The sequence below is a fragment of the Neoarius graeffei genome, chromosome 10 (assembly GCF_027579695.1).
Source record: "Neoarius graeffei isolate fNeoGra1 chromosome 10, fNeoGra1.pri, whole genome shotgun sequence".
Taxonomy (NCBI): domain Eukaryota; kingdom Metazoa; phylum Chordata; class Actinopteri; order Siluriformes; family Ariidae; genus Neoarius; species Neoarius graeffei.
The window spans coordinates 57,363,201-57,382,326 of record NC_083578.1 but is presented as its reverse complement, the minus strand read 5'-3'; the positions used below and the strand labels follow the sequence as shown (position 1 = coordinate 57,382,326).

Sequence of the window (19,126 nt, the reverse complement as noted above, 5' to 3'; positions counted from 1 at the left end):
CTTTTAAATATGTCTCTTTATGTCTCTTAAGTGCATGTAACACAATTTGGCACCAGTAGAACGTGTTGCATCGGCTGCTTAATCCACGGATTAGTTGTCATCACATATGAGGTGATGAAAAAATTGTACAGACGAATGTACATTCTTAGAGCAACTATTCTTACTGGATGCTGTCAGTAAGAGAATTTCTGTCTTTAGCTGTAGAGTATTCGTTGGCTCTGACAACAAAAGGCAGCTTATTTGACTGACTGTTGTGAAATACATTTGATGCACAAAGGGCACAAATAAACCTCTGGCCTTAATTTTAGATGAGATGATTTGTTCTTTCCAGATTTCCACTCCTTCGTGACAACCCTGTGTTTTGTGCACCAACTTTTTGTTGGTTTGAGGAAAGTATGAGGTTGATTCTGTCAGGTTTGAAATAGGACCCATGGGGCTTTTATTCTGTTGTTCTTCTCCTAAAAATAGTGATGTTATTCTGTCTCTGGATGAAAGAAGCTTATTCCTTTTTCCCGTCAAGCTAAATGTGTTCTCTGAGCTTGTGTTGGTTAGTGTGTGTGTGTGTGTGTGTGTGTGCGTGCGCGCACACAAAAGAAGTTTTAGACCTGTTTCATTCCCATAACCAGCAGATTGTAATATTTATGCAAAAGGGCAGTAGCGACACAGACAAAGACTGACATTTATTCTCTGACTGTTCTTTCTCCATGTGTACATTATGCATTGTGAATGCAACTGAAACGTTTGGCCATTGTCCACCAGAATTAGATTTTCAGTCTGGTTGTCATTATATATAAAGGGATATGTAACAAATTGTACAGTCAGTCGAAGACCATTTGCAAACCTGACTTTGAGAGTACGCAGTTCACATGGCACGAGACAAACACCATGCACAGAATAAACATCGTTGTCTTTACTGTTTAGCTTCATAAGGCCTTCATTTTTAAATAAAAACGTAATATGAGCAAGGTTCCATACTCGGGACATACAGTGGAGGTTTGAAATATACACCTCCTTTTTTTTTTTTTTTTTTTAGAAATGTACCCTTTAGTGATCATTGCATAAATCTGATTCTAATTTGTGCCTCTGAAAACAACAACAACAGCAAAAAAGAAAATATGATTGTGATGGCTGTTGTTCAGACGACAGGAAGTGTTCTGTACATGTAATCAAAGCGGGTTGGCTGCAGCTCATGTCCTGTTCACTGCAAAAGAAAAATATTGGTCTTGCTTTTGATTAGAGGTACTACAGTAAATTATAGGCCTGAACCTCTTCAGAGTGTTTATGAATCCGTGAAGGTTTAGTTTTCAGATATGAGTACTTGCGATTAGAATTTTTATTGTGTGTGTGTGCTCTGCTGTCATCACAGCAGCTGCATGGCTCAAAACAGGTGAGCTGTTCCTCTATTGGATTTTAGCCAGAGTCTGATTTTTTGCAATTCCTTCAACCCTTTATCCCGCCTTCTTAGCCATCAGGGGAAGTGGACTGAAATACTCCCTAAACTGTGTTTATGAGAACAGTTTCAGCTTCCTCAACAGCACTAGCTTGCAGACTTCAAAGAGTCATAACAGCATGAATGGAAGGTATGAGTGCCACGTTCTGCTGTGTGTCAGGCGCAGGGGTTTGTACAGATTTCCTTCAGTTTGCCGAGACTATTGTGTGCAGTGGAGCAGAAAGAAATCCCTTGGAACCAAAGCTATATGAACCTATTCTGCAGTTGAAAAGAGGGAGTGTGGAAAGCTCTTGGGTGGTTTTACCAGTCCAAATAATAAAGTGCTGGTGATTTGAATAGAAGCACTGTGTATCCACTGACCGTGTTTTATATTTGAACCGTTATGTGGGCAAGCCAAGACCAGAAGATATAAAAGAAATGGGTGTTGCTTCTCTTGCTTGTCAGAGTCTCGTCTCATCTCGTCTTCATCCGCTTTATCCGGGTTGCTTGTCAGAGTAATGTTTGATAAAGCACAGCTATAAGGTGAACACACTAGAAGCCCTGCTGAAAAGGTCACCCAAAGTAATATGCGGAAGGAAAGGGAACAGTAGCCTTTTTTTTAATGACTTTAAACATAAACACCTGATACTCCAGACTCCTGAATTTTATCTGCAGGCTGTGGAAGTGTTCGTGCTCGCTATTTGTTTTGGTGCTTAAGCGGTGCTGGTTTTGACATCGTTTTGTTTGCCTGCCCCTTACCAAGTCGTATTTGAGGTCAAGCTATTGACCAGCCTCTGAAGTGTTTCAGTAAGTCCTTTAATTTAGCTATATTAGCACATGGAGAAGGTTGAAGAAAGAAGGGTGCGGTCCAGAAGGCTTCTCCAAAATCCACAAGCATCTTTTGAACTCTGTATTTCTCCTCCTTAATGATAGACCAATCAGGAGAGGGAAAAATCCAGTGCTTTGTTGTGGATTTAGGGTGGCCGCGGTGTGTAAACGTGCCAAAACTGGATCTGAGTTGATGTTGGGGCTGGATCAGCAAATCAGTTCCTATATCAGGGAACGTTTTCAGTTCGGTGTAAAAAGATGCAATAGTCTTCTTTTTTTTTTCCTTTGTAGTACAAATAACCTGGAAAATATATACAACATTATTAATACAAGTAATTGTTTAAGCTATCATATCAGCACAAATGTGTCATGTGGCTGAGAAAACTTGTTTGGGAAACTGTACTCCAGGCTAGCAGCCTTGTCTGTGTGTTTACATGGGCCTCCTGTCAATCTTTTTATAGACACTCCCAATTGACCCTTCACTCCACCCCATCTCAGTCTGTTCAGAAAGGAAAACATAGCAGAATCCAGTAAGAGCTCAGCACAGCCAGACCTTTACTGTGAGCAAATAAGCATATCATGCTTCCAGAAAACCTAATGACAACAAACAAAATGAAAGAGCTAGGTATGGTAATACTTTAGATCAGAAGTATTCAAACTTTTTTTTTTCCTCTGTGAGCCCCAGGTCTCATTTTTAAAGAACATTTTAAGACCTTTTTCATTCCAATGTTAAAATGCAAAGCTCCTATGCAAAATGTGTTATTGCTACTGCAATTCCTTCATGTCGCACTAGGGGGGCGCACTCCACTGTTTGTATACCTCTGCTTTCGATAAATCACCTTCATAGAAATGTGTGTAATGTTAGCTAACTCCTGTGCAAGTAACATTGCGAACAGTGCTAACTGGTTATCTCTGGTAGTGATGGTCAGCTGAAAAACTCATGGGAGCTCATTACAAAGAAAGTTTTGTGTTTTTATAAATTGGCTATCAAACAGCTGAATAGCCGAGTGGACCAAAACAGTGATCAGGCTGGAATGTTAACGTCACCCATCTAATTGAATTCTGTTAGCCGCTGTAGATTCAGGGGGCACGTTTCCTGTACATAGGTGGCAAAACGGAAGCGGGTTCGGGGGGTAAATAATCATTTCAGTGTTGTACTTCACCTACTTAACCACTAGAGTGCCAATCTTGACTTGTACACCTTTAAATGTTTTTTGTACTGAGACAGCTATAACAAGAATGTGAAGACGTATTGTTACACTTGAACTGCTGTCCTAAACCTGTGAGGTTTTGGTTGTGTAGCAGCCATATGTCAAGTCAAGTTCATTTGTATAGCACTTTTAACAGTAGACATTTAAGCAGCTTTACAGAAAATTACAGACTTTAAACATGAGCTAATTTTATCCCATATGCCAAATTGGAAAAAAAAAATCAGTATGACATCATACCTGACTATGGATAGTGCCCCAAAACAAAGCTTTTGACCACACAAGATAATTTATTCATATGTAAAGGTGGTTTATTCACATGTCTGTGTCTGTGTGTTTTCCAGCCCACATATCATCTTCCTGTCCCAGAGTATGTTAGCGGGTAGCAAAATCCTGTGTGGGACAAGGTTGTGCCATGAGATTGCTCATTCCTGGTTTGGTTTAGCAATCGGGGCGCGGGACTGGACAGAGGAGTGGATCAGCGAAGGATTTGCTACATACCTAGAAGACGTGTTCTGGGCCAAAATCCAACAGGTACCAGTACCAGTGAAAAATCCACAGCATGTTCAGCATAGCTCAGCTTTTCTTGCTGTCAGCTTCTCTGATAGTTTCATCATTTTAAGTTTTGCTCTGATATGTACCCTGTATGCTGTAGTAGAAGAGCACTCGAATGCAGTAGGATTTGCAAGGCAGACGAGATTAATTGCAGTTGCTCTCTGTTTGTTCCGGTTCATGAACACTGATCCTTACTCCTTAGTCTATGGAATGTTCTGAAAAATCACACTTTTTGGCCAAAAAAAAAAAATTTATTCCTATTCAAGTGGACACCATTGTTTGCTCAAAATAAATGTAACTTATGCCATCAAATATATAGAACACTTTTAGTGCACGTAGTCAAGTCAGCTACAGACAACTGCACAGATTTGCATTGTACATAGCAGTGGGACTTGCAATATACACTTCACAGCTTGTGCTTCTATTATAGGTTGCATGAGTGACTTTTAAAGCAATGGTGTAACTCTGGAATTAATTTCAGTTTTGCCTGTGTGACAAAAATCTCATTATTTTTTTTATTGCTTTTCTCACTCTCTTTCTCATACATAAACACAGTCACAAATGGGCAGCACTGAACATGCGGAGCAGACACAGCTGAAGGCTCTGCTGCGTTGGAGAAGACTGAAGGATGAGTGTGAGAACTCAGAAGAGGAGCTGCAGGTCCTTAGGTCTGACAAGTCCCTGCTCGCACGCTCTCTCTCTCACTCACTCACTATCTGTCTAGTATTCTACCTGAATCCTCATTACTGATACTCATTACATTACATTACGTTATGTTACATGGCATTTAGCAGACAACTAACTACAACTAGTGCAAAAGTCAGGTACACAAAGTGCTGAACTTCTAGACAAGAAGGTTCTAGTGCTGAACAAGTGACGGATTAATACTTGGTGTAATATTCTGTTAAAGTACCAATACTCAGCAAACAGTCAAGGAAACAAACCAACCATACAAAGTGCAACTAAATAGAGAAAAATAAAACTCAAATGGCTAACCTCAGGCGAGATGGTACACAGCCTGGGTTGGTTTAGACTGAAACGCAGTTACGCAGTGGGTAGGGAAGAAGGGAAGAGGTGCAGCCTGAAGAGGTGAGTCTTTAGTCTGCATTTGAAGATGGTCAGGGAGTCAGCAGTTCTGACCTCAATGGGAAAGTCATTCCACCAACGGGGAACCAGGACAGACAGCAGTCTAGAGGGGGCTCGGAAGGAATGGAGAGGAGGAGGGGCCAGGTGACCAGTAATAGCAGTGCGCAGGGATCTGGCTGGTGTGTAGGGGTGGATCAGACTCTGGAGGTATGTTGGCTCTAACCCCTTGAGAGCTTGGTAAGCTAGCACCAACGTCTTAAATTTGATGCGAGCTGCGATAGGTAGCCAGTGCAGGTTTGCAAACAGAGGGGTGACCTGGGAAGAATGAGGGAAGTTGTAGACTGGGTGAGCTGCAGTGTCCTGGATGGGCTGTTGGGGTCTGATGGCAGATTCTGGAAGGCCGGCAAGGAGAGTTGTGGGTGAGGATAAGTGTTTGGACCTGGAGCTGAATAGAGTAGGTGGTGAGGAAAGGGCGGATGCTTTGGATGTTGTAGATGTTGTATGTCTCACTTATACACACGCAGACATGCAGTAAACACAGGTACATTTTTAGGTTATGGTAGATGTCGAAGGTTCATTTTTATTGCAGTAATTGTTGTCTAATTTTAAAGCTATAGTACACATTATACACATTATTAGATGCACATTATGGATATTGTGTTTTATGAGTCTTTTAGCACCAGTGTTAAAAGTGGCCTGTTAGCTGTTAAATTGTCTGTTCATCTGTACGACTTGTTAGGCTTCTTTCAGCCATAAGCTGCTTTTTACCATCAGTGGTGGCTCGTCTAAAGGGGCAGGTAAGGCAGAGCCACATCAACTTATATCAGCCATTCAAGAAATGTTAATTAACATTTAAAAATTGAGTTGAAATGCTAATTGCTTCATTTGAGTAACCAACAATTTTAAAACTTGCTGCTATTGGACAGCTATAAGCTGATATTCCATTGATTTGTGTGTCTTGTTAGATGTTGCATGAGCATAGAATGTCATCCTCAGTGCCCGATTTAGCACCACAGAGTTATTATTGCACCTAGTGGTCAAAACTGGGAACTGTAACAAGCACTAATAGAAGACTATTGGGGCAGGAATCACACTGCCTCGTTCTCGCACACTGCTCTCGTGTCTCTCTTTTCCAATGGCTGAATCTGCTTTTGTGTGTTTGTTGAGATGGGTTGGTAGTTGGGCTGGAAATTTTGCTGAAACCTGGTGACCATGGTCAATGATATTAATTTTGTGTGTGCCTTGTGCACTGTGAGACTGGAGATGGGAAACTCACCTACTCTGTCAAACACAGTTGAACAAAGGTATGTCTAACACTGTACAGTGGATATAAAACATTTACACACATTCACATCACATTCAAAGTCATCAGTGAAAAGATTTTGATTAACCCCCAAATAAATAGCTGCATCTTGATCACTTCTTGGTTTCATTCAACTGCTAAAGCCATGGTCCACAAAGAACTTACAAAGCATGTAAATGATCTCATGGTGGAAATGTATCAATCAGGAGAGAGGTACAAAAAATTTCCACATCATTAGATGCACCATAGAATACAGTGAAGGCCACCAATAAGTGGAGAAAATGGAGCATCATAGTGATATTACCAAGAACAGGACATCCTTCTAAAATTGAAAGACCAATAAGAAAGCATTAAGGAGGCTGCCAAGAGACCTATGGTAACATTAAAATTGCTGCAGGAATATTTGGCACGTTCTGGTCACTCCCTGCATCTGACAAGGATGGCTCACATGATGTAAAATAGTTCCACTGTTGATTAAGCAATGTATCTCGTGACATCAAAAAAATAAAATAGATATGGTGTGAGTCAGTCATGGCATATCCTGGATATACCATGAACTAATGTCACGATTTCAAGCTATACGGCCGACTCGTCACAGCTGTGGCTCCACGAGCATTTCCGTGTGTGTAGACCTACGCATCATGAGCATGCCTAATGAGGCAGAGTGAGACCTCTAATATTTTTTTCAGGTTTATTTCTAATTCTCTGTAGTTGACACTTTTAGTTTGGATTTTTTTTTTGCGATCAAATTTTTATTGCAGTTTGAGAAAAAGTCAAAAAGAAGCATGTCAAGACTTTTAGGGATTCAACATCACAACACAGTCTCAGTTTACACATTAGGCATACAGTAGGCCCGAGACAAAGGAACATATCATGTGACACCACAGAACACGGAAGTAGTAACATTATTAATCACAAGCAAAAAATAAATAAATAAATAAATAAATAAAATGGAAATATAAAAATACACACACGCACATATACAGACACAGGACACACACAAAGACATACAAAACAAAACAGAGAGGAACTTGACATGCAGGGATGCAGGAATGAATGAGAGTCAGTGGTGAAAAACTAAAAACAAGCTCACAGCATATCTTTCAGAGTCTCAGTAGTACTACGCCAGGCATTTAGTGTGCTCTCATTAGCACCATTAATTCGGGCTGTTGAAAGTATCAAATATACGACATCCAGAAAAGAAAGAGTCCAAAGACTTGATAGTAAGAGAATGAGGTGGCTTCCAGCAAGTGGCAACCATTTTCTTGGCTGCTGTCAGTCCGGCAAAAATTATATGCTTCTTGAGTTTTAGTTTGGATTTTTTTGATGAGGGATATAAATCAAATATACCATGGACTGAGAGGCCCTGGTAATTATGGATTCTCTTTGGTGACTGGCATAGTACTATTTTCTTTGGGGTTGCGCCTAACCTAACCGCATGTGGGGGAAACCGGAGCACCCAGAGGAAATCCATGCAGACACGGGGAGTGCATGTAAACTCCACACAGAAAGGCCCCTGTCGGCCGCTGGGCTCAAACCCAGAACCTTCTTGCTGTGAGGCGACAGTGCTAACCACTACACCACTGTGATATTGTATTAAATACCATATTACCATGGTACAGTGGCACAGCAATAGTTTTACAGTCTTGCAGCTCCAGGGTCCCTGGTTCAGTCCTTTTAGAAGGTTGTGCAATGTTATTCCCATGTCATTGTGGGTTTCCTCTGGGTTTTCTGGTTTCCTTCCCCCTACCAAAACATGCTGATCGATGGATTGGATGGGATTGGATTGGCTACGCTTAATTTCCCCCTAGGTGTGAATGTGTGTGTGTGTATGTATGTTATATAATATATACACACACACACACAAATAACTATATATATATATATATATATATGTGTGTGTGTGTGTGTATATGTGTATATATATATGTGTATATATATATATATATATATATATATATATATATATATATATATATATATATATATATATATATATACACACACACACACACATACATATATACACATACACATATATATATATATATATATATATATATATATATATATATATATATATATATATATGTGTGTGTGTATGTGTATGTGTGTGTATATATGTGTGTGTGTGTATATATATGTATGTGTGTGTGTGTGTGTATATATATATATATATATATATATATATATATATATATATATATATATATATATGTATGTATGTGTGTATGTATGTGGGGGGGGGGCTTGCAATGGACTGTTGTCCCACAGGAGTGTATTCCTGCCTTGCGTCCATTGTTCCTGGGACAGGCTCTGGAGCCACCTCCACCCTGACCAGGATAAAATGCTTACAGAAGATCAATGAACCACCAGCCTCTTAATGTCAGCTTTGTAACACTTTATATGAAGCATGTCTACATTGGGCCTTCATAACACTTTTATAAAATGTGACATTTCATGGGGTGGGAGACTGAAGGGATAGAGACAGGTGGATTGCTTTGACTGACGTTTTATTCACTACTTTCAATTTGTGCCTTTTAGCTGCTTTACTGCTTCACAGTCTCATTCTGAGAGACACACAAACCCACACAAGTGTGTATACACACACACACACACACACACACACACACACACACACACACAGACAGAGAGACAGCTCTGTGCTGGATCTTGACTCCTCTCTCCTCTTGGCTCTTTCTCCACTCTTTTAAAGTTCACAATTTCCAGCTTATTATTATTATTATTATTATTATTATTATTATTATTATTATTATTATTATTATTATTATTATTATCCATGATCTGATACTGCATGTGATCATGAAAGAATTGTTTTTAGATGAAGAGTGCTGTACTTTGGGGCGTGCATGAGTGTGTGTGTGTATGTGTGTGTTCAGGAGCACACCTACACGTGAATTCCGCTGCTTCAGCAGGGAACATGTCTGAATTAGCCCCTCTCTCAGCACACTTTAATCTCTGGGATTAAATGTCCAGACTTTTACTTTTTCAGTTTCCCTTAAGTATCTACAAAAAAAAAAGAAAAGAAAAAGGGCCCATGTAGGAAGTTAGTCTCTTGCTAACGTAGTGTGAATTCACCTTATTCCTGGCGGACTGTTTCAAGCCTACTTATATGCAAATGATTGAGTCATTTTGGAAGCACGGTGCCAGTACGATCCCGATATAGATATACACCATAGATATAAGAACTACTGTTGCTAACTGCCTGTCATATGCTATTGCTCTGGCCACATTAGAATGGGCAAGAATTGTTTAAAGCAATGCATGTCAGTGCATATATGCAGCTTAACCCTGATTAAAAAATCAGCTGTACCTCAAGTGTATTACTGCTATCGATATTTTAAATCTAACATTTATTAAAAACAACAACTATAAATTGGGCTGTGGTGGAGACCCTATTTCTGACCTGATTTTGATGGATATTAACAAAGTGCATATCCTGGACCAATTTCGTGTTTTGTTTTTTTTTTATGTGAAAGTATGTCCCTTTACACACTCATCCAGAAGGGTAATTTTGCACAAGGCCATCTGTCTACAGCAGAAAAAAATAAAATAACAAAACGTGTCTGGAAAAACCCCAAGGGAGTCTGGAGCCAGATTCGTGACGTCACCTGCGGAACCGCCAGCAGGCTGCGAGAGCTTGCATGGTTTCAGTGCACAGCCTGTGCAGACCAAGTTTAGCAGCTAGCGATTTTGCATTGAAATATGGAATTGTCACCTGAGCACAATGTTACTTCACCTTTGGATGAAGAATATAATGAGATGTCAGAATTATTTCTTACCCTGGCAACAGTCAACTTGTGAATTGCCGATTTTCTTGGTCTTTTTCTCGGCTCTGCTTGGTCCTCAGCTTTGAGGGCCTCAGTGTATGTGGCACTTCGCCTTCTGTCAGGGGAGACGAACACGGCTGGCTCCTTTGGTGACACTGACACAGATGGAGACGGTGTTGCTTTGGGCATTCTGACAAATGGAACTGTGTCTTTTTTCAGATCAAGTTGCTTTGCGAAGCCCATTTCCCACTGCAAATAGTTCTCAAAGTCGTCGGGCCTTGTGAAGTGAGCACCACAAATAACGCTGTAGTCTGTAGCATGTAGCCGATTTTTCCGGGTGCCTCGCACAAAGCGCTCCCATTTCTCTCTCATTGTCCGGTCTTTTGGAAAACAATGAGTACTAATCCCATCAAGATTGGTGTTGCTACACCCTCCTACAATACATCTGTTAACCATTTTAATAATTGCGTGATTAACGTTGAAGAAATTTGCAGAAAACCACCAGGTCGTTTTCTCATAAACAAACCAGCGCTGACATAGGATTCAGAAGGAGGCGTCCCGCACGTGACATCACGAAAATCAATGTTTGCTGGGAAATCCAAATGCCAAGTTTTTTCAGAGGCGGACAAATTCGCCTCAAATGGCTTGATTTCAACTGAATTTTTCTGGTATTGTGCAAGGTAAAAATAATTGAAAAAAATTCAAAATGTGACAGATATTTGACCAAAGTTTAATATAAAATAGGAGAATTACATTGATCTTGCTCCTGAATGTACCCGTGATATGCACTTTAAGTGATCCAAGTGGGAATGGACAGAAATATGTCCTGGAAATGCTTTGTGTTTTAATCACTTAAACCACATTTGGAGGTGGTCAAAAATGCATACTGAGTCATGGGGAAAGCACAAAAGCTATAAAATGACCTGTGAGAAAAGGCTGTTGAACTATATAACTCAGGAAAAGGATATAAAAAGATATCCAAATCTTGGAAGATGCCAATCAGTAGTGTTCAAGCACTGATAAAGAGGTGGAAAATTAGGGTTTCAAGCCACAGTCAAGTAGACCAATAAAAATTTCAGCCACAGCTGCCAGGAAAATTATTTGGAATGCAATTTCAGCTGAAATGCAGACTTCTCTGCAAGAAAAAGTAGTGTGGCTGTTTCAAGATGCACAATAAGGAGGTGCTTGAAAAAATGGGCTGCAGAGATGATATCATCTCATGATCTCTAGCCGCTTTATTCTGTTCTACAGGGTCGCAGGCAAGCTGGAGCCTATCCCAGCTGACTACAGGCGAAAGGCGGGGTACACCTTGGACAAGTCACCAGGTCATCACAGGGCTGACACATAGACACAGACAACCATTCACACTCACACCTATGGTCAATTTAGAGTCACCAGTTAACCTAACCTGCATGTCTTTGGACTGTGGGGGAAACCGGAGCACCCGGGGGAAACCCACGCGGACACGGGGAGAACATGCAAACTCCACACAGAAAGGCCCTCGCCAGCCACGGGGCTCGAACCCGGACCTTCTTGCTGTGAGGCGACAGCGCTAACCACTACACCACCGTGCCGCCTGTAGAGATGATTTGTCGGAAAAAAAATTACTGCGCCAACACTGCAGAACAATATACAGTATTGTTTACAATATGCCAAACAGCACCTGTTTGTTCTGTTGGAAAACCTTGGGTCCTGGCATTCATGTTTATGTTACTTTGGCATGTACCACCTACCTATACTTTGTTGCAGTCCAAGTACACACAGTGGCCTCTTTCAGCAGGATAATGCACCCTGCCGCACTGCCAAAATTGTTCAGGAATGGTTTGAGTAACATGGTAAAGGGTTCAAGGTGTTGCGTTGGCCTCCAAAATTCCCTAATCTCAATCCAATCGAGCATCTGTAGGATGTGCTGGACAAACAATTCTGATCCATAGATGCTCCATCTTGCAACTTACAGGACTTAAAGGATCTACTGTTAATGTCTTGGTACCACAGCACACCTTCAGAGGTCTTGGGAGCCAGTGCCTCACCAGGTCATAACTATTTTGGCAGCATAAGGGAGACTGAGACAATATTCGGTAGGTGATTTTAATGTTATGGCAGATTTGTTGTATATATTGTGAATAAAAGTGAAACTACAGTACTATACAGCGTGCATTGCATTCAGAGCAGTGTTTTTACATGAAACTTTTCAGCGCACATGGAGAACACGAGAGAAACTTATTCTCCAAAAGAAAAGTTTTTGAATGTGAAAGATTGAAAGTGATTTCCATTGATTTTTTTCAGTCTGATGACTTGAAGCAAGAGTCAATTCACCCATTCATGTGGAAGTTTAGACCATGTATTGTGTTTAATGAATGCCTATAACTTCCCCTCTCCCCCAAACTGGTTTTATTTATTTATATACAGTACTGTGCAAAAGTCTTAGGCACCCTATTTCTTTTTTCATACAAACTGTGTTATAGATTTCTATTTCATGACTTCTACATTATTGAGTTACAGAAAAAAAATGTCTGTTTCTGAGCAGCATATTACATAATGGGCCACTTTTTACATTAAAAAAGAAAACATAATGAAGGCTACTGGGTTTTGCTGCAAAAATAAGAAGGAAATGTGACTGTCAAAGTGTCCAGAAGAACTGTGGCTGGTTCTGCAAGATGTTCAGTAAAACCTACAGTTCATTTCCTTATAAAACTGCACTCATTGTACCGGAGACTAATATTTTTTTTAATCAAAGGACCAAATATTGACACTTTGTTTCATTTTTATGGCTTACTGCTGTTTATAGTAATTTTTTTTAATGTTGAAACATTTCATTTCATTATTTTTTGAAGCCATTTTTGGTTGACAACATTTCTTTACATGCGCCTAAGACTCTTGCACAGGTGTGTGTGTGTGTGTGTGTGTGTGTGTGTGTGTGTGTGTGTGTGTGTGTAAATAAATAAATTTTATATATCATCCATCCATCCATCTTCTACCGCTTATCTGGATCTGGGTCGCAGGGGTAGCAGCCTAAGCAGAGCAGCCCAGACTTCCCTCTCCCCGGCCACCTCCACCAGCTCTTCCGGGGGAATACCGAAGTGTTCCCAGGCCAGCCGAGAGATGTAATCTCTCCAGCGTGTCCTGGGTCTGCCCCAGGGTCTCCTCCCGGTGGGGCATGCCCAGAAAACCTCCCTTGGGAGGCGTCCAGGGGGCATTCTAACAAGGTGCCTGAACCACCTCAACTGACTCCTTTCGACGTGGAGGAACAACAGTTCTACTCTGAGTCTCTCCCGAATGACCAAGCTTCTCACCCTGTCTCTAAGGGAGAGCCCAACCACTCTGCGGAGAAAACTAATTTCTACCGCTTTTATCCACAATCTCATTCTTTTGATCACTACCCATAGCTCATGACCATACAGGGCTCGAAATTCGCGGTGGTCCGGTCGCCCGAGGCGACTTAATTTGTCATTTGGCGGGTAATTCCTGTCACTAGCCAGCCCGGCTGGCTAGTTGAAAATAAAAAACATGTATGAAGCAAAGATTCAGACTAGGGCTGTGCGATATATCGAATATACTTGATATATCTCCGAAAATTCTGTGTGAGATACATAAAATTATTATATCGTAACTATCAAGTATTTTATGGTCACCTGCTGACTTGCGTTTGTTTCGTGTTTGTTGCGTTTGTTTAAAACCTTTTCTGGTGGTTTTCTCCCTGTCCCTCGGGCAGTAACGTGAGAGGCTGCCTAAGGGTAAAAAAAAAACTTTACACACTCACCAACCAATCCCGGGCGACATCTAGGTGCTGAAAGGAACTTGTGGGAAGATTTTCTAGTTTCGGTTTACAGCGCTGACTCAGTTCATGCAATCGCTGGTGTTGCATAGGCTACCGTGTAAGCTCTGTCAATTTCAGCGACAAATTAAAAATGGAAGCGGATGAATTGGTTCCTAAAAGAACTAGTAAGGGGTCAGTCATCTGGCATTTTTTTTGGATATCGCGAGGAGGACGTGGAGCAGCAAATGCCAATTTGTAAAGTGTGCAAAAAAAAAAAAACTGTCATCACCAAAGGCAGCAGCACTACAAAGCATGTTGGACATATTTTGGGTGCTATAGTCATGATAGTAAGTATATTTGTTTTCAATACTCGTACACCAAGTTGCCAAGTTTTCCAATATATTATTATTTGTTGATATTATATTATGGTGCTCTGTGTTGTTCTCATTTATGTATTTAACAACAGTATCAAAATACTCAGTCTTGAAATAAATGCACATTAGTCATGAACAATGGTAACTACTCTCTTTTGTGTTATTTTTGACAGAAGTAAAATTCATACATGAACAAATTTTGGCGAGTTGATTTTCTGTTTGGCTAGTTACTTTGGAAGGTAACTAGTCCGGCTGGCTGGTGAAAAAATATATGAATTTTGAGCCCTGCCATAGGTGAGAGTGGGAACGTAGATGGACAAGTAAATTGAGAGCTTTGCCTTTTGGCTCAGCTCTCTCTTTACCACAACAGACCGGTTTAGCGTCCGCATCATTGCTGATGCTGCCCCAATCCTTCTGTCCAACTCCCGCTCCCCCTTACCCTCACTCGTGAACAAAACCCCGAGATACTTAAACTCCTCCATTTTAGGTACAGTAGCAACTCCCCCCTGACCTGGGGTAGGCAATCCACCCGTTTCCGGCTGAGCGCCATGGCCACGGACTTGGAGGTGCTGATCCTCATCCCAGCCGCTTCACACTCGGCTGCAAACTGTCCCAGCACATGCTGTAAGTCACAGATTGATGAAGCCAGCAGCACCACATCATCCGCTAAAAGCAGAGACGTGATCCTGATGTCACCAAACCAGACACCCTCTGCCCCTTGGCTGCGCCTAGAAATTCTGTCCATAAAAGTTATGAACAGAACTGGTGACAAAGGACAGTCCTGGTGGAGTCCAACGTGCACCAGGAATGAGTCCGACTTACTGCCGGCAATGCGAACCAAACTCCTGTTCCTGCTCTCCAGCACCCCAGCATAGGCTTTCCCAGGGAGGCTGAGAAGTGTGATCCCCCATAGTTGGAACACACTCTCTGGTCCCCCTTTTTAAAAAGCAGGACCACCACCCCAGTCTGCTAATCCAGAGGCACTGTCCCTGACCTCCATGCAATGTTGAAGAGGCATGTCAGCCAAGACAGCCCAACAACATCCAGTGCCTTCAGGAACTCAGGACGAATCTCATCCACCCCTGGAGTCTGGCCACCAAGGAGCTTTTTAACCACCTCGCCAACCTCAGCCCCTGTGATGGGTGAGTCCTCCCAAGCACCCTCAGACTCCGTGTCCTCCTCGGACAACATGAAGGTGGGATTGAGGAGGTCCTCAAAGTATTCCTTCCACCGTTGGATGATGTCCGCAGTTGAGGTCAACAGCACTCCATCCTCGCTGTAAACAGTAGGGACAGAGCACTGTTTTCTTTTCCTGCGCTGCCGGACGGTTTGTCAGAATCTCTTCAAGGCCGACTGAAAGTCACTTTCCATGGCCTCACCAAACTCCTCCCACATCCAACTTTTTGCTTCAGTGACTGCCAGAGCCGCATTCCGCTTGGCCCGTTGGTATCTGTCAGCTGCCTCTGGAGACCCACAGGCTAACCAAGCCCGATAGGACTCCTTCAGCTTGATGGCGCCCCTCACCACAGGTGTCCACCAGCGGGTTCAAGGATTACCGCCACGACAGGCACCAACAACCTTGCAGCCACAGCTCTGCACGGCCGCCTCAGCAATGGAGGTGCGGAACATGGTCCACTCGGGCTCAATGTCCCCATCCTCCCCCGGTATGCAGTTGAAGCTCTGCCGGATGTGACAGTTGAAGATCTGACAGATGGGAGCCTCCGCCAGACGTTCCCAGCATACCCTCACTACTCATTTGGGCCTGCCCAGTCTGTCCGGCCTCCTCCTCCGCCATCTGATTCAGCTCGCCACCCAGGTAGTGATCAGTTGACAGCTCTGCTCCTCTCTTCACCCGAGTGTCCAAGACGTATATGGTTGTAGATCAGATGAAACGACTACAAAGTCGATCATCGATCTGCGGCCTAGGGTGTCCTCGTGCCACGTGCACTTATGGATACCCTTATGCTTGAACATGGTGTTCGTTATGGCCAAACCACGCATGGCACAAAAGTCCAACAACTGAACACCACTCGGGTTCAGATCAGGCAGGCCGTTCCTCCCAATCACACCCCTCCAGGTCTCACTGTCATTGCCCATGTGAGCATTGAAGTCCCTCAGTAAAACAATGGAGTCCCCTCGTGGTGCACTGTCTAGCACCCCACTCAAAGATTCCAAGAAGGCTGGCTACTCTGAACTACCATTTGGCGCATAAGTGCAGATTACAGTCAGAGACCGTTCCCCGACCCGAAGACGCAGGGAAACGACCCTCTCATTCACTAGGGAGAACTCCGATGTTAGCGTGCCAAACTGGGGGGCTACCAATAGCCCCACCCCTGCCCAGCGCCGCTCACCCAACAGCATAGAAGAGAGTCCAACCCCTCTCCAGGAAATTGGTTCCAGAGCCCAAGCTATGCATTGAGGTGAACCCAACTATATCTAGTCGGTACCGCTCAACCTCACGCACAAGCTCAGGCTCCTTTCCCACCAGAGAGATGACATTCCATGTCCCAAAAGCCAGTTTTGTCAGCCAGGGATCAGTACGCCAGGGCCTCCGCCTTTGGCTGCCACCTGATCCACAGTGCACCGGACCCTTACGGCACCACCTGCGGCTGGTGGGTCCACAGGAGAATGGTTCTGTGTTGCTCATTCGGGCTGGGCCCAGCCGGGTCCCTTTATTTATATATATATATATATATATATATATATATATATATATATATATATATATATGAGTGATTCCACGCTTATGGGTACTGAAATGGGGACATGAACTTATTCTTAAAAATTCACCTAAAACCATTTCTTTTTTTACCATCAGGTCACAAAACATGTAATCTTTAATGAATGATATGTTAAAAGATAACTTCAATTTTCTGAGATGTAATAAAAACATATTTATATGCCAAAGTCAGAACGTAACAGAAGTGTTGTGGACATATATATTCTCAATTTTAACAATGTAGAATTACTTTTTGAAACATAGGAAGGTGATGTTTTAGCAAATATAATTAATAAACATGTGTAGTAGAATAAACATACACATTCTTTCAATAAGATTAACATGGTATATAGCTAGATTGTAATTAATTTGTAACAGACGCGAGATGGACAATCGTAACAGAAGTAATGTAACAGACATCATTTTGGAACTCATAGGCTTGACTTTGGCATATAAATATGTTTTTATTACATCTCAGAAAATTAAAGTTATCTTTTAACATATCATTCATTAAAGATTACATGTTTTGTGACCTGATGGTAAAAAAAGAAATGGTTTTAGGTGAATTTTTAAAAATAAGTTCATGTCCCCATTTCAGTACCCATAAGCGTGGAATCACTCATATATATATATATATATATATATATATATATATATATATATATATATATATATATATATATTTTTTAAAATGAACTCATGTTATTTGGACCTGCTAATAATCCCTGATAGTACGTTTGCGGATTGATAAAATATGAAACCAGTGGAGCCAAGTAAAAAGCTACAATGTCGCAAACAAAAATCTAATTCTGGTACTGCATTAAACTAATTGAACTAGGTGTGAAAACCACCTGGGTTTATTTCTGACTCGTACAACCAGTTTGCTTCCTTAATCAACACACAGCTTTCTGTTGTAAGGGTTTTTATCTATTTTAATGGCTGACTGATTTACAGTCTCTGGTGAAAAGCACATTGTTCACACTGTTGTTGTTTTGCTTCTGTAACACTAGTGTCCTAGTGCCCCCGCACACTTCTTTGCCGCTGAGTTGGATGTTAGTGGATGCCAGTCTTCTGCGCTCATTCTCTCTCTCCCTTTTCTTCAATGTCTGTCATGATCTCTTTCTCCTCTGTACTAAGAGGCCAGGGAAAATGGAAGGTGCTTTAAAAAAAAAAAAACTTATCAAGAGAGACAGAGTGAGTGAGAATAAGTATAAGTTGGGGGGGGATTTTTGGTTTAAAAAAAGCATAAGGACATCAAGGGTAATGAGGCAAAAAAGGGAAGGTGGCCAGTACTGGTTCTGAATCTTTAGAAACCAATCTCAAAGATGTGCAAGAGTGTTTTAACATGCCATATTTCCGACACCTGAGTGGATCTGAACCTGCAAAGATTGAAGGCATTCTTGGCTGCTACGGTACTGTGAACTCCCACATACCAGGTGTGGCTCCAAATGAGAGTGTCCTTTTAAAGATACAAGCCAGCAAAAAAGCAAACCATGAATCACTCTATATCTCTAGTTGCCATTACTGCTTAGTTGAAAAATCACAAAAGGGCAGAGTGACAGAGTCTGAGCCAAGACGACAATATGATGGATGTGACAGAGATTTAAGAGCGGTGTGGCAGTCTGTTATTATGACTTTTTATTTGGAATTATCATTGTAACCATCAGATGAACCGATTACATTTTGGAATTGTTCCAAACAGGAATAAGGTCACAGCAAGGTCAAATGTCTGAGACATCTCTGTTTATCACACAGAGATGTTACTTACCTGGGCATGTTCAGGCACTCATGGCCAATTTTCTGGCTGTGTAAGATTTTTGCCATCGGTCTGTCTGTGTATACTTCTGTGTGTCTGTCCAAGATATCTCAAGAACAAGTAGTTCAACATTTGTTAAATATTTGTCGGATTTATATGGAATGATCATTGTAACCACATGATGAACTCATTAGATTTTGGAAATGATTCAAACATCAAGGTTTTTCTTCAGTTACTTTGTTCATGTGTGAAGTATATGTCAAGGGTATTTTGGCATGCAAATTAGTAACAAGAAGGACTAGACATGTCTGTTGTGGTGG

At 41.7% G+C, this 19,126-nt stretch overlaps 1 protein-coding gene across 6 annotated transcripts in view; it reads left to right on the top strand.

Annotated features, from left to right (window-relative positions):
• The window catches only part of aopep (aminopeptidase O (putative)), a 126,419-nt gene that overhangs the window by 39,192 nt on the left and 68,101 nt on the right, over positions 1-19,126 (top strand). For all 6 annotated transcript variants that reach the window (XM_060931920.1, XM_060931919.1, XM_060931918.1 and 3 more), the window contains 2 exons: positions 3,810-3,999; positions 4,576-4,688. In XM_060931920.1, coding sequence (XP_060787903.1) covers positions 3,810-3,999; positions 4,576-4,688 — 303 coding nt within the window. The remainder of the gene's footprint in view (positions 1-3,809; positions 4,000-4,575; positions 4,689-19,126) is intronic.